The sequence below is a fragment of the Vigna unguiculata genome, chromosome 11, assembly GCF_037176805.1.
Source record: "Vigna unguiculata cultivar grain cowpea cultivar isolate G323 ecotype 2 chromosome 11, ASM3717680v1, whole genome shotgun sequence".
Taxonomy (NCBI): Eukaryota; Viridiplantae; Streptophyta; class Magnoliopsida; order Fabales; family Fabaceae; genus Vigna; species Vigna unguiculata.
The window spans coordinates 31,954,830-31,972,234 of record NC_140802.1 but is presented as its reverse complement, the minus strand read 5'-3'; the positions used below and the strand labels follow the sequence as shown (position 1 = coordinate 31,972,234).

Below are 17,405 nucleotides of genomic sequence, written 5' to 3'. Positions count from 1 at the left end.
GAATTATGTGTTAAGGATCAGCTGTTAAAATTTCAGCTCAATTCAACGGTTAACGAAGTAGGAACATTCATTTTACGAAAAATGTGCAATGAAGAAAAAAAAGTAGCGTCACATCAATCCAACATACTCATTCCAGAACGAAAATAAATACATTGTATTTCAAACAAAGAGGAGTTCTAGCTTCCCTTACCTGAAGTGAGCTAACATAAGACTTCGACACCAAACAACGGAATACAACAGCTCTAGGGGCATATTCAAGAGGTGGGCAGAAAAAATGGTTGAGCTAACTTGAAAACTGCCAAAGTCCAAACCCTAGCAGAAGGTGGCTGCAACTCTAAGAGAAAGAGAAGAAGTTGCTTTTTTGAAAAATGAGTGGAGTGAGATGATTATGACAGTTTAGGGTCTTGGACACCCTATGGGCCAGCCCTTAGGTCCAACAGATAGACTAGGTCTTCAAATTTTAGGGCAAAAAAAAGAAGGTTTTACAAATTCACATTTGCCTGAAGAAAAAAAAAAAATCTATTCACCGTATTCATTGTACTATTTCACCATATATAATAAATTACTTGACTTGATTATTAATAAATATAGTAAACATATTTATTTTTCAAAAATAACATTTGCATGAACAGACAAAATTTAATCATATATAATGATTTTTAATTAAACAAAATTGCATTTAGTATTAGTGTTGCACCCATATATTGTAATATATTGTAAGTGCAAGTTGGTAAAACTAAAAAAAGAAATCAATTTACGTTGTAAACAAATTTTGTTTACATCAAACAATTGATAAAAAAACATGTTTTATTTCATTTCTTCGGTATATATATAAAAGGTGTGATTTTTAAAATATATAATTAAATTATAATTATGGGATGAAAATTATTTTTCTTGATAAAGATTGAACTAAATATTTGAGTAAAACAATTCATCTGCAGATTTATATATTTTTTCTAATTTTTTTCTATTTTCATAAAACTAACATATTCCTTTACATGCTTAAAGTATTTTTAAATGTAAACATTTTATATATTTTCTTAATTCATTTATTCAAATACATTTAGTGAAGAGTTGAACCACCAATCTGTCACCTCTCTCCCATACTTATCAAACAAATCTCTCTTCCTCTTCCTCAAATAAATCTTCAAAAGTAGACACGTTATTTTTTAATAAAAAATACTAACAATATAATTTGTAATAATAAATGATAATAGTTAATATACGAATAATATTAATAATTACTATTAATAAATATAAATAATGAATAGTAATATACTTATGATCATATCATAGTACAAATAATAGTTGATTTTTTAATTCATTCATATTACATAAGTTTTGCGCTTTTCTATGCTTCTATAGTATTGTTGAGTGCATCTTCAATGACAACGTCACCAACTCAATAACTCCTTCGTAATAAGAACTAACTACCAATACATCACAAAACCATATAGTTATTCCAGCTTCCTTTCATCAACCTTCTAAAGAATTTCATTTGTACATGTTAACAACTTCTTCTTGTCCAATTCTATGAGTTATACTCAATGCCTAAAAACATAGAAGTAAAAGTAAGTACCAAATATTTTATTGATTATAGAAAAATTAAATTAGCAAAATACATGTAATAGTCTTTCTGAGGATTCCAGAATAGTGTTGGTTGCTCAGGTTTTGCAATGGCATCTAGCCTTTGAAATTGAAATGTCAAATTGACATATTCCATCTGTATATTCGTATATCCAACATCATAAACATCTGCAATATTCGTATATCCAATATCATAAACTAATCCTTACAAAATATTACATATCATAAACTAAATCTATTACCAAATAAATATTTTTTATTGTTACAATTTGTTACAATTTTATCTTATCCTATGTCTATGTGTAAGGTTCGTTACGTACAGATAAGGTTTGTTATGTACGGATGATTCCTTCATCTTGATATATATGTAAAGGATAGAACATTAATGAATGAGAAATGTTTTCTTTGTGAAATCTGTGATACCTATGAATTCTATGATGGTATGGGAGTTTTGGTGGCCAAAATATTCTAAAGTCTTTGTCTTTCCTTTCTTTTCTTAAATCATGATGGCTTACCAGAGGTCTCCTGACAGTGATTACCTCACCAACCCTTCAAACCCTCTTTATCTTCATGCCAATGAATCACCCTCACAAGCTTTAGTCTCACCACCTCTAAATTGATGAAACTACCATGCTTGGGCAAGAGCTATGAAGCTCGCTCTTCTCTCCAGAAACAAGTTGAAGCTTATAGATGGCAGCCTTCAACCTCCGTCACCAACAAATACCTCCTACGGAGCATGGGAGAGATGCAGCAATATGGTTCTTCTAACATCCTAGCCGGATATTACGAATTTAATTAATAAAATAAAGAAATAATAATTTAATGTCAATTAATAAAACTTCATTTTCCAAAAACACGGGAAATTTAGAACTTTTATTACTTTCAATAATAAACCAAAATCCATAAGTATAAGTAAGATCGTTATTATCCAAAAGTCCAGTAATATCCATAATAAAAATTTATTTGAAATCATAAAACTACATAAAAGCTCTGATAAAAATCTCCCAAGATTAGCCCCTCTCCGGCTCTACGCCTCACCAGTCTCACTTGTAACATCATTTGCTCACGTATACCGTGTATATGATCATCGCCACACAAAAGCATATAGGGTGAGCTAACAAAATAACCATATTATAGCACACACACACACATATATCACAACAATCACACCAAAGGAATTCCATCCTTTGATTTCATACCACTTGGCCACAACCATGTTAACCGTGTTCTACGTCTTCTAGTGACTACCTCAAGATGTCTTGCTGCCATACCAATAGACCACAACCGATAGAGCACGCACAAGAAACTATGCTACGGATCACACACCGTAAAGCTAGGTGGAGTTCCCAAATACGAACATAGTTCGTAACGTCCCAAGACTACCAAACTCGTCAGCTAATCACTGAGGAGGGAGATCCATCTGGACCCATCCGTACTGGCCACAATTAGCACACTCACACCGGCAACACTTGCTAACCCGAGCTCAACTCAAGGGTTCCTCGTGTTCATCCTCCATCCCGAGCTCAACTCGAGGGATACCATTCTGAGTCACACTCGAGGAATGCCACGTGCTTAACCCCTATCATGAGCTCAACTCAAGGGATACGTTCTGAGCCACAACTCATGGAACACCAACAAGCCGACCTTCAAGGCATCACTAAAGCTTTGTAGATCACGCACGTCAAGAGTAAGAACACCAATACTGCTGCAGTAAAATCGCCTGGCGGGGGACACGTACCACCAAACGCTGCCCATTTCCAGACCGTCTGGCGGGTATGATGGGTCGAACCTTTGCTCTCATTAAGTGGTTAAATTTTGGGGATTTAATATCATTTTTACTCTTAAGAATTATATTTAGTTGCATACTATATTATTGGATATTCTTGAGTTTAATAATGCAACTGTAATTTAATTTAGGTCCTTAAGAGTGTGAATTAGGAATATTTCAAGTCATCAAATAGGTCCCAAAATCAGAATTTTGGAAAGGAATAGTTCAAGTGCTAAATGCACTCCCAGTTTTCATTTTCACACACCCTTCTGCAATTGGACTATCTATTTCTGAAAGGGAATATTTCTGGAGCTAAATGCACCTCCAGTTTTCATATTTTACACCCCATTCTGCAATTGGGTCATAATTTCTGAAAAGGGATATTTCTGAAGCTATTTGCACCTCCAATTTTCCTTTTCACACCCTTCTTCTAGAATTAGCCATTTAATTCTGAAAAGGAATATTTCTTGAGCTAAATGCACCTCCAGTTTTTATTTTCCACACCCCTCCTGGAATTGGGTCTTCTGACTCTGTTCTACACCCCTTCTTTTTACTAATTTGCACCCCTAATATCACTTAACCTCCACTCAACCAGATTACGCCATGTGGCATTCCTCCACTTACTAAAATAACCAATTAAAGTTTGTCACGTCCTCAATCCTCCACTCACTAAAATACCCAATCATAGATTGACACCTCATCACCCTCTCTCTTTCACACAACCAAAACCCTAACCTTAATTTTCCTTCTCTCCCACCATCTCCATGCCGCAGTCGCCGCCCCTACGTCGGTCGTCACCACACCACCGTCGACTTACTCCTTCGCACCTGCAACACACCGGAACAGCCCCCTTTCCGTCGTGCCATCATCTCCACCGTCTGTAGCAGCCCAAAACGAAACTCCATGGCTTCCTCTTCGCGCCACCTTCTCCTTTAATTTATCACACTACCAGAAAACCACCAGGGCTGCACCACCCGAGCTCGTTGGAACAGTTCGCGCCTGCCCTCATCTGCAACAGTCTGCACACCACTCGCAGCCATGCTCAACGTCAAACTAGCCATGCTCGTTGTTGTCCACCACTGCACTCGTTGTTAGCATAAAAAGGAAAGAGTCGTCTGTCGACAAATCATCACCGACAAGATAGTTTCTGGAAATTTCCAAAAATACTAACTTAATGGAATAAAATCTTAAGCATAATCATACTAAATTTAGCATGCCAATCAGACTTAATTGTAAAATTAACGCATGAAGTTACTCTATTTAGCATTTCAAACTTCAAATCAAATTAACACGTAGAGTTACTCTATTTAGCATGTCAATAAGACTTAAAATAAAATTAACGCGTAAAATTACTCTATTTAGCATGCCAATCAGATTTAAACATGAAACTAACGCGTAAGGTTACTCTATTTAGCATGCCAATCAAACTTAAAATAAAATTAACGCGTAAAGCTCCCCTAACTTGGATTCCTCTAACTATGACACAATGACAAGCATAAAAACCCTTCTTCTCACCCAAAATTTGTCTTTTAATGGTGCCTTAACGATATTTTAATGTTCTAAAACGAAAATTGGCATTTAACTTAGCTTAATGGTCATTCAATGTTTGTCTTATCATGGTTTTTTAGCCCTCCCTTGGATGCTAGGGTTTTATGGCTTTTCATATTCATGACAACATAATTCTACCAAAAAGAAAGTTTAATGTGGGTCTACCAAGATTCGAACCCATAATCATACCAATGTCAAATTAATGCATAACCATTCGACAAATTCATGTTTCATGATAATTCATATAATTCTATAATTATGTTATCACTCATCATGATCTAGCACATTATTAAAATAATTATAAATTAAATAGCACATAATTGGCATACATAGAACTTGAACACAAGTCCTATCACATAATTAAGTACTCTCAACCAATTGAGCTAGTACTTCGGAGGTTTGGCAGGATCTTCATGATCACTTTTCTCAAGCTGATATATTTAGGGTTTTTGACCTTCAAGAAGAAATTTTTCGATTGCAGCAAGGCACCCTCAATGTTAGTCAATATTTCACTCAACTGAAAAGTCTATGGGATGAGTTTGACAATTATAGATCGATTCTCATTTGGAAGTGTTCAATACCCTGCACATGCGAAGCAACCCAAGCGTATAAGAAATACAGAGATCAAGACTATGTCATTCGTTTCCTCAAAGGGTTAAACAAACAATTTTCACATGTTAGGTCCCAGATCATGCTCCTGGACCCTCTTCCTCCAATAAACAAGACTTTCTCTATGGTTGCTCAACAAGAAAGGCATATGTCTAATACAAGAATGATTGAACCTCCATCTGATACAAAAATTTTTGTTGTCAAAACTGATCAACACATTGGTTCTGGAAGGGGTCTTCTTGTGAACCCAAACCAATACACCGAAAATGGCAAAGGTCGTGGAAATAGAGGCAGAGGTCGTAACAATACTGGAAGAGGTAGAGTCTTCTCCAACAAACTATGTACTCATTGTGGCAGGACCAATCATACATTTGACACACTACAAGAAAACAATGTATTTGCAACGGTATAATCTCTAGCTAATCCCTCGCTAATCCCTCACAATGATTTAGCGAGGGATTAGCTAGGGATTTATCCGTAGCTAAATTATATGTAGCTAAATAGTGAGAGAATGATTCCCTCGCTGATATCCCTAGCTAATCCCTAGCTGATCCCTAGCAATTTTTTCCCTAGCTAATCTCTAGCTGATCCCTAGCAATTTTTTTCCTAGCTAATCCCTAGCAATTATTAAAACAAAAATAAACATCATCATTTTGAGTATTTCTCCCCATGTTTGTTGATTGATGTTAATGATAGTATCTTTAATATTGTTTATGTACTTGGCACCTGCAAATAAACATTATAGTAACATCAGAAATGTATAATTATGTGTATGTTTCGTTCAATTTATTTTGAACATTATGGTTAAAGTTAAAAGAGCAAATAATATTGTAGTTACCATTTCATAGATTGAACAATGTGATAAAGTGTTAGAAAGCTTTAACAATTTTTAAATAAGAAATACCACCCTGAACAATTGTACTAAATAGCATTGCAAACTTAATAAAGTGTTAGTTATCTTTACATCAAAGAATTAGTGAAGCGCTTAAACTATATATTCAAAACACTTAAAACTTACCTATACTTAATCAATTGGATCATTCCAAGAACAAGAGCACGAGGTGCAGGACAGACAAATCTTCCTATACAAGAAGAATTCAAGCAAATAATTTTTGTAGTGATTCAACAATGCTTCACTATCATCTCATATAAAACCTACATTTAAAACTCATCTAAAAAATGACTCAATCAAATAAAAAATAGTTGAACTAAAACTACTTTTGTTTAGATTTTAATTAAATATATCTTATGTTCAATTTTTTAATATCCCCAATTCCGGATACCAATCTCCAACCTCATTGTTTAGATTTTAATTAAATATATCTTATGTTCAGTTTTTTAATATCTCCAATTTCGGATACCAATCTCCAACCTCGAGACTTACCTGTACGTGCTACTCTAACTCTTTTCTTACCAATTATGTTTATAACTATTTTTACTACACAATCCTGCATTTTCATGACTAATATTCTCCACACACAAGACCCCAACATAAACCTTTTATGATTTTTAAACGGTGAGATCAAAACCAATTAACTACTGATAACTAATGATTTTTCTGTTGAATATCTAATAATCAGTATTGCTTGCATAGGGTTTTCTTAGAGTTCACTCCAAATAGGGCAAACAAAATGCTTACGAGACAACCCTGCCATTAAGAGAAGCCCAAAAACATGACCCAGACTACAATACAAAAACAAAACATTTGCCCTAGAAAATAACTTGGGAATTAGATTATAGGTACCGGAGACTATCCAATCAGACTCAACTAGCAGCAGATGGAAAATAACCATCGAATCATATCAATGGATGTAGATGGAATAACTTTGATATATCAGACCCATTCATTCTACTCCACATGTAAATATACAAAGGTATAAATATACTCAAAGCAAGTGTATTCACACCTCACTTTGGAATAATCCTGCATAATGATACAAATCATCAACTTAAAAGGATTATGCATACAATTCAAGGATAAATAAATTGCAAAAATAAGATAGTCCTTCTTACCACCGACTCTAGGCAAATCAGACATTCTGTACTTTGCTCGATACCTCTTTCATTTTGATGTCTCTTTTTTCCTATAGTCAAAATCTCTATTTGTTAGAAGTGAAAAAAAAAACTTACATGCACTGATAGTGCTTATTGTGCAGGTCAGATGAGAATTCACTTATGGTATTGAAACAAGGAGAAAGGCCTCTTGTAAGTCTCATGCGACTGCATTAAAAAACCTTGCATAATAATCCCTCTCACTACCAAGTCAATGCAGCACCTATAACATTGATGCTCTCCGATGCTCAAACACAACTTAACAATAATCCAACTTTATACCTGGGCTTTCCAAACCTTGTTGGTCCCTTCTATATACCATCGCTCGTCCTCAATCAGCCGTTGGATGCTCCTCACCTTTCCCCTCCTCGTCAGCGCACTCAACCTCGCATGCTTGTTCTTCGACGCCACGTCGTACGCAGTCCTGCCTGCGAAGTTCCTCACATCCTTGTTCGCCATTGGCGTCTGCAAAATTCGAAAGAAACTCCTTCACCTGAACTGGAGAAAGAAAAATGAACCGAATCGAAACCCGTGAACAATACAATCCATAAAGCAAAATAATTTGAATAGAAGAACTAGACGAAAGTTATAAAAGAAATCCAAATGAAATAGAAAAGAAACCTAACTTTTTCATTCAACCATACCAAATTAAATTCTAGCTTCCGCAACGATCTAAGCTTCGATAAAATAATGGTAGATGCAACAACGCAGCACAGGTGCGGGTACAAGGCACTATGAGTCTTACGAAGTCAACCTAAACGTTCAAAAATAAACAAAGAGAGAGGGAGAGAGAAGACTAGAAACCTGAAAAAAAGGGTTCTAGAGGACATTGATACGAATCTTGAGAGGGCCATCAAAGACACAAAGAAATTGAGGGTTTCGTAGAGTGGAATCTAAAAAGAAACGACGATCGTGAAAGGGGAGCAGAAGTTTAGCTGTGGTGTCTCGTGAAAGGAAATGGGAGAAGGAGTTCATCTGGTATACTTTTAAAATTACTAATTATTACATATTAATATTATACTTAATACTCTTTATTTCTATTCTTAATAAATTCAAAACTAATATAAAATAAGTATAAATATTCAATAAAATAGTTAAATATTATAATATTTTTAAATCTATGCTTAAATTAAATTAAATATTTTATATTTTATAAATAAAATAGTTATGTATAATTTATTTTAAATTTTACAAATGAATTAAGATATGAAAAATTGTAATGTCAAATATAAAAATTTTAGTCATGTAAATTAATTTAATCAATATTTATTTTGAAATTTTTACATGTAAAAAAATTTTAACGTCACTAATAATTAAAAACATGCAAATGTATAAATAATTTTGCTAATCCGTTGCCAAATAGCGAGAAATTAATGAAAAATAATTTTCCTCATAAATTAGCTACAAAATATTTTTTCGCTGATCCATCGCTAAATAGTGAAAAATAATTTCCCTAGCCAATTTTTCTCGCAAATTTGCTACGAAATATTTTGATCGTTAATCTCTCATTAAATAGCGAGAAATTAATGAGAAATAATTTCTCTCGCTAATTTCCCTCGCCAATTAGCTATGAAATCTTTTTGTTACTAATTTCTCGCTAAATAGGAGAAAATAGTGAGAAATAATTTTCTCGTTAATTTTTCTCGCAAATTAGCTACAAAATTTTTTTTATCACTGATCCCTCGCAAAATAGCGAGAAAATAGTGAGAAATAATTTCTCTCGCTAATTTCCCTCACAAATTAGTTACAAAATATTTTTTTCGCTAATCCCTCGCTAAAGAGCGAGAAATATTTTCCCCCGCAAATTTGCAATTTTGTTGTAGTGACACATGCTATTTTAAACATGGGTTTCCTCCTGGTTACAAGCTGAGACAAAGCAATGCTAATGTTGTAACTTCCAATGACAATTGTGCCACGGAAAAGGGCCTTCAAACCCAGTCAGGAATGAGTGCCTCAAGTTCTGGTTTTACACAAGAGCAATATCAAGGTCTTCTTAGCTTGCTTCAACAGTCCAACTTAGATAGTTGCGGTTCTTCCTATCTTTCCAATCTTATCCACACCACAGCTTTGCACACTCATTCTCCTTCTTCCGCAGGTATACAATGTGACCAATGACTCATTGATACAAGAGCCTCTGATCACATAACTTTTAACCTTGCAAACTTTCTCATTTTTTCTGAAATTTCCCCTATTCTCATTACCTTACATGATGGATCCAAAACTCATGCAAATATTTTTGGTACTGTGCACCTTTTACCTTCTTTAACCTTAAAAAATGTCATGTACATTCCTGACTTCAAGGTCAATTTAATATCTGCTACAAAACTTATTTCTGACTCCAACTGTTATCTTATTTTTAACTATGCTTTTTGTTTTATCAAACAGACCCTCAAGCAAAAGATGATTGGTACAACTAAGCAGCTCCAAGGACTGTATGTGCTAATGTCTCAAGTAGTTAATCCTCTTCTTACCAACTCAACAAATTCCCTTTGTGCCTGCAATACTATTGTTAGTCATAGGCTTTGGCATCTACAACTTGATCCTGTTTTAGATTCAAAATTAAAGTTGTTGTCTACACAGCTTCCTTTAGTAACCTTCCAAAATTCATATCCTTGTGATGTATGCCAATTTGCTAGACAAAGGAAGCTCCCTTTTATTTCTAGTACAACTAAATCAATGCAAATCTTTGAACTTTTACATGTTGATATTTGGGGACCATGTTCTACCACCTCCATTACGGGTTATAAATATTTTTTAACCATCATTGATGATTTTTCACGGTTTACATGGATTAAATTAATGAAACATAAAAGTGAAACCATATATCAGTTAAAGAATTTTGTTAATTACATTGAAACCCAATTTGATGCAAAGCTTAAGGCAATCCGAAGTGATAATGAACCAGAATTTTGGATGACTGACTTTTATCTTGCCAAAGGAATTTCTCATCAAACAACATGTGTTGAAACGCCACAACAAAATGGTATTGTTGAGCGAAAGCATCAACATATCATGAATGTTGCAAGGGCTTTGATGTTTCAAGCTAATTTACCAAAACTCTTTGGTCTTATGCTGTCATTCATTCAGTTCATCTCATTAATAGATTGCCTACACCTTTACTACAAAATAAATGTCCTTATATTGTTCTTTATAAACAACAACCTGACTTAAATCACTTAAAAGTTTTTGGTTGTTTGGCTTACTCAACCACTTTGGAACATGGTGGAACCAAATTATCTCCAAGGGCTAGAAAATCTGTTTTTATTGGATATAAAGATGGGACTAAAGGATACTTGTTGTTTGATATTCAATGTAGACAAATATTTTTCTCAAGAAATGCGGTTTTTTATGAAACTTCTTTTCCTTTTAAATCAGAAGTTGAATCTGATATGATTAGTTAAAGTATGCCAAAACCAATTTGTGATAATATTGTCTTCTTTGATACAAATGAATCCATCATTTTTCCTAATCCAGAAGAAGAAGTAGATGACTCAAATCATACAACTGATCCAACATCACACCTCCCTGCTCCACAAACACCTTGACACTCCATGTGACAAAAACAAAGACCACACTACTTGAGAGATTATCACTGCTACTTGTCTGTTGCTTACAATATTGATATGTCATCTGGTAACAATTCTTCTTCCCTTCCTTATCTTTATCTTTCTTTTTTATCTTATAAAAAATGCTCTCCCAAAATTTTTTGTACTTTTGTATCTTCTTTAATTGAGCTAAAAACATATACTCAAGCTTCTAAATTGGACTGCTGGGTGCAAGCTATGAATTTTGAGATTGCAGCTCTGGAGCAAAACCACACTTGGGAAATAGTTGATCTTCCCCTTAATAAAAGGCCTGTTGATTGTAAGTGGGTTTATAAGATCAAATTTCATGTTGATGGTAGTATGGAAAGGCACAAGGCTCGATTGGTCGCTAAAGGATATACACAACTTGAGGGGTGGATTATTTTGATACTTTTTCTCCTGTTGCAAAACTCATAACAGTAAGGGTCATCCTTGCCATAGTTGCTGCCAAAAACTAGTTCCTTGAACAGTTAGATGTTAATAATGCTTTTTTGCATGGTGACCTACATGAAGAAGTCTACATGAATTTACCCCCTAGCATGGCACCTTCCCATCCAAATAAGGTCTGTAAATTGTAAAAGTCCTTGTATGGGCTGAAAAAAGCTAGTAGACAGTGGTATGCCAAGCTCACCATAGCCTTATTAGCTCTTAAATTCACCCAATTATCGGCTGATCATTCTCTCTTCATAAAGAATACATGGGCATCTTTCACTACTTTATTAATCTATGTTGATGACATAGTTCTTGCAGACAATGATCCTATAGAAATTGAATATGTCAAGACACATTTGGACAATGAATTCAGCATTAAAAATCTAGGACAATTTCGTTATTTTTTGGGGCTTGAAATATCACGTTCTTCATCTAGTATTGTGGTCAATCAGAGGAAATATGCACTATATGATAAGTTACTATATCATAAACTAATCCAATTACATATCATAAACTAAACCCTTAAACTAAACGCTTAAGACATGAAAAACCAAAAGATGACAATGCTTATATTATATAGCTCATATGTTGAATGAGAATCTCAGTACCAAGGAAAACATGACCCTTCTCACATGACCACGCTATTGCTTCCTACACATCCTTCCTAGAAAGTCACCCTAAAAACTTTCATGGCCTCCAAAAAAAGTCACCTTGCATAGAAACCTAAAACTAATAGAACGTAAAATGTGTTTTTTATACTATGATTCATGGATCTTACTTGGTTAAACTTTGGTTTAAGTGACCTAAGTACTTGATAATCAGATTAAAACAATTAATTATTTTGAACAACAATCATGTCCTAGAGGACAACATGTACTCAACTAGGTTGTGTAGCTTGTGGGACCAAGTACAATACATATAGATTTGTATATTTATTTATAATAAATTATTTTATTCAAATTTAATATTTTTTTATAAACTCATTTGAATATAAATTTGAAAAATATATTTAATTTAATATTCATAAATTAATTGGGAATAAAATATTTGAAGACGGATTATAATAAATAATATAAATTTAAATATATTATAATTATGGTAATAGAAAATCACAATAAAATATTGTAATTATGGTTGCTTTTTGTAAAATTAATTTTGATAAACAAATATTTATTTGATTAAAATAATTTATGTAATAAACTTTTTTGTGTGTAATAAGTTAGAAAAATAAAATAAAATAATAATAAGATGATTCTTGGAAATATTTAAAAAAAAATTAATCTAAAGTTAAACATTGGTAACATGAATAAAAAACATTTAGGTTTATTTACAAAAACTTATTTAAGTAAATATTAAAAAAATAAAGATTTTTTTTTTTAAAAAAAGTTTTATTTAAAAAAAAAAGATAAAAATTTAAAATGTAGCAAAATATAAAATTTCTTAATAAAATTTTATAAAAAATTTAAAATACAAAGATATACAATTCAAAAATCAAATTTTTAAATTCGAAATAGATAATTATTTGTTTAAGTTATTAGTTATTTAAATTAAAGTTAAAAATCAGAAAAGTACATCATATTTTTGGAGATTTGTTTTTAACAAACTTATTTACCGTGACAAAATTAAGTATTGACACTTAAAAAAAATTACAATTAAATAATTATTTTTATTATTATTTTAACTCAATTTATGTCAATAAAAATAATTTTTAATTAAAATACACATTCATTTTATTATAAATTGGTTTCATTTTTTTAACTCATCAAGTCATGTACTTTACCTAAATAAAAATACATTTAGATATATTATTTTACAAAATCCTACTATACATATAATTATTATTTCATCTTATATACATTTAACATTTTTTTTAAAAAAATTCTTCATTTTTTAAAAAAAGTTCAAAATAAAATAAAAATAAAAATTTTTAATGCAAAGATTATAGGTTTAATTATTGGTGAAAAAAGTTAGGGATGATAAAACGGGATTGGGTCCAAAAGACTAGTCCGTCTACTTGTATTAAAGGAGAATGAGTTGTGTTGAAGAATATTTTAATTTGTTAATATGTTCTAATTTATCCCGTCCAACACATCAATTTGACAAACTCAGTCTGACCTGTTGATCCATTTTTAAATAAAAATGAAAATAAAAAATAATTTAAGAATAGTTTTATTATATTATATTTTTTAAATGTGTAAATTTATAATAATACCGTAATTTAAATCATTAACACTTACAAACTAAAGTTCAATTATTAATTATAGTAGAGTAATTTAACATGTAAATGTAATAAGTATTTCAATTTATCTAATTAAAACATTAACAAATTAATTAAAAAATTTAAAAAATATTTTATACAATTAAATATGTTTTAATATTAATTTATATATACATATAAGCAGTTTTCAAATTAAAAAAATTTAAAAATTTGAAAATAAATTAAAAAAATTAAAAGTAAAAAGTAACGGACTAGTTTGGCCGACTTGTTAGCCCGTCCTCTGCAGAACGAATTATGATTATCTATCTGTTTCTGTTTCAGGTGTCCGCATTGTACAACTGGATAAGAGGGACCGGTAGCAATTCCACACAAACCTTCCTTGGCATGTATATCTCTCTTCATCCTTATGTACCCTTTCTCACCCCATTCAGTTCCCCATGAATTCTTCACCAGCCAATACTTAGTACCATCACCACCTTTTCCATAACCAACCACTGTAACTGAATGATCAATTTCAGTTCCACACTCTCCTGTAAATATCCCACCTGAATAAAACTGGAAAGCAGATCCTCCAGCTTCAATAGAAACTGACACTGGTTGATGTGCCACCGCTTTCAGCAGTGCTTTTTCACTGTTTGCTGGAACTGCCTCGTAACCTTTGATCTTAGCTACACCATCACTTTCCTTCTTAACCTTACAATTCTTGTTCACCCCTTTGTAGGGGTAGTTTGTTTCACTTGCTATTCCTCCTTTCTTTGCAAGAAATTCAAAGGCATCTTCCACATAACCACCGTTGCATCCGTCGCTGCCACCTCTCACACAATCTACCAGTTCTTGTTCTGACAGCGACACCAATTCACCTTTCGTTATATGATGGAGACCCTCGATTGTAGCCACAGCTGAAAAGGCCCAACAACTTCCTGTTTGCACAAAAAAAAAACCGAGTTCATGTATATCAAACATTATTTAATGGAATATAAATGGAACTAATGGAAAACAGAATCTTACGACATGTGCCTTGGTCCTTGATTGGAGTAACAGCACCTCTTTCCCTCCAGTCCATGCTAGCAGGAATGTTAGTGACACTGTCATACATAAACGATGTTTCTGTTTCTTTTGCTGTCCACACGCTACGTTCCTTCTTCTGATCATTAATCAGTAAAGCCTTAAACTCATGATTATGGAGGTCAGCAAACCGGTTAATGCTGAGATTGAAAGGTTTGTCCCCAGCAGCATTGAAGGAGTCGATGAACTGCAAATTGTTGTTGAATATTTGGAACCGTTTTTCCCTCTCAGCAGCATCCTTGTACACCTTACCATGTTGTGCCATCCACTTTTCATGTCTCTCCGATAAGAAGGCCTCGGGCAACCTGCGAGACACTGCATGGCATGTCCACAAAGTGAAAACAAGCAACAAAACTAAAATATTGCTGTTTTGGCTAGATGAAGTCATCATGTAGTCAGAAGATTGGGTTTAGAGTAGGGTTGTTGAAGTATTGTCTTTTACATACACAAAAAGGGATTGGTCAAGTTTGGAGCAAAGGCTGTTGCAACTAAAAGTAATTTATACTGGCGAGGGTCTCTAAACACCTAAACTCGGTTGGGAATTTTATAGCTTTTGGAAATATGAAAAGTATGAGCTACACTAGAGATATAAAAGATATATTTTATCGAGGTACGTATTTGATTGATATATTTTATATATAACTATATATATAGATATAGATATACAACAGAATGTAATATCTAATATAAAATATTTATAATATCTTAATATTAATCTAAATCTATAATATCGATCTTAATCTAAATTTAAAATAATAACACATTTATAAGACCGAAAGATAATTTGAAAATTGAAATATTTCTTAACAATTATTTTTAATAGAAAGGATATTTTTAAGAATAATTTAAGAATGAGTCAAAGTCTCACGGATAAAAATCACAAATTTAAATACTATATAAAATAAAAAATTCTATTATGTAAAATAAAACTCATTTGATTCTCTAATTGTTTAAAAATGTTCAATTTTTTAAATTTTTTTAATTTAATTTATTTATTGAAAATTTTGATTCAATTTAGTTCTCTTACTTCTTAAAATAATCAAATTTTACACTCTTCAATTTAAAATCAAATTAGTAATTAAGCTTAGTTATAATTTATATATAAATGTTAAAATAATATTTTTATAATTTATACATCAAATCACTCACTAAGTACTTAAATTATTTTATTTTTAACATTCCATCTAAATACTCAAATATTTTACATTTAAGTGAAGTGATTTGATATATAAATTCTAATTTTTTTAACATGTATATATAAGTTGTAATATTAAACTTAATTATCAATTCAATCTTAAATTGGAGAAGACAAAATTATATCATCTTAAAAGATATAGGTGTTATAAAATAAAGGTAATAAGAGAGACAAAGGAGAGGAAGAATAGAGAATGAGAGAGTAGGGAGCAACTTCTGTTTGTATGTCTATCTTATTACTGATAGGACGAGTCCTATTTATAGGTACAATATGGTAACCCAGAAAGGATATAAAATCAAATAGTAAATACAAAATATTACATCATAAAGAGTAATGAATAATATGATTATCAATCATATGAGTAATTGTATAAATCAATGGACGACCATTAATTCATAACACTCCCCCTTGGGTGTCCATTGATAAAAGAATGTGCCTCGTTAAAACCTTACTAGGAAAAACCCTTTGGGATAAAAACCTAGTGAAGGAAAAAGAGTACATCATTCTATATAATATTGTTCTTTGCATCTTCTATTTCTCCCCCTCATGTAAACTTACATCATTAAGATGGCGGAGTCCAATCCTATGAACCAATTGCTCAAAAGTTCTCCTTGGTAAAGATTTTGTAAATAAATCTGCTAGATTTTCACATGAGCGAATCTTTTGGATCTCTACATCACCATTTCTTTGAAGATCATGAGTGAAAAAGAATTTTGGAAGAATATGTTTTGTTCTGTCTCCTTTAATATATCCTTCTTTCAATTGAGCAATGCATGCACTATTGTCTTCATATATCGTTGTTGGTTTCATTTTTCCCAAGGATAAACCACAAGTTTGTCGCACATGTTGAATTATAGACCTTAACCAAACGCATTCACGACTTGCCTCATGTAATGCTAAAATTTCTGCATGATTTGACGATGTTGCTGTTATTGTTTGTTTCACAGATCGCCATGAAATCGCTGTGCCACCACATGTGAACAAATATCCTGTTTGTGATCGACCATTATGAGGATCTGATAAATAACCTGCATCTGCATAACCCATTAGATCTAATTTTGAATCATTTGGGTAAAACAAGCCCATATTCATAGTGCCTTTAAGGTAACGAAGTATTTGTTTTACTCCATTCCAATGTCTTCTTGTAGGTGAAGAACTATATCTTGCTAACAAATTTACAGCAAATGCTATATCGGGTCGAGTATAATTAGCAAGATACATTAGTGCTCCTATAGCACTAAGATATGGTACTTCAGGACCAAGTAGTTCTTCATCTTTTTCTTGAGGTCTAAAAGGGTCTTTATCAACATCTAATGACTCACCACCATTGGAGTGCATAGTGAATGT

The 17,405-nt window shown here is 32.4% G+C and overlaps 1 protein-coding gene and 1 long non-coding RNA gene across 7 annotated transcripts; both read right to left on the bottom strand.

The window, feature by feature from the left end:
* Window positions 1-1,566: 1,566 nt before the first annotated feature.
* On the bottom strand, window positions 1,567-8,531 carry LOC114168634 (uncharacterized). Of its 6 annotated transcripts, none has more exons than XR_014986117.1 (4): window positions 8,209-8,531; window positions 7,847-8,062; window positions 2,103-7,596; window positions 1,567-1,755 (listed from the first exon to the last, which is right to left on the bottom strand). It is a non-coding gene; the product is annotated as an uncharacterized LOC114168634 (long non-coding RNA). The 6 variants fall into 6 exon arrangements; XR_003600725.2 differs by having other exon boundaries at window positions 1,567-6,238; window positions 6,531-7,596; XR_003600724.2 differs by having other exon boundaries at window positions 1,567-7,436; window positions 7,526-7,596.
* Window positions 8,532-13,685: 5,154 nt separating this feature from the next.
* Window positions 13,686-15,251, bottom strand: LOC114170292 (senescence-specific cysteine protease SAG39-like). Its single transcript, XM_028055774.2, has 3 exons — window positions 14,807-15,251; window positions 14,064-14,718; window positions 13,686-13,695 (listed from the first exon to the last, which is right to left on the bottom strand). The coding sequence occupies exons 1-3, from the start codon at window positions 15,249-15,251 to the stop codon at window positions 13,686-13,688; spliced, it is 1,110 nt and encodes a 369-aa protein (XP_027911575.2).
* Window positions 15,252-17,405: the final 2,154 nt, after the last annotated feature.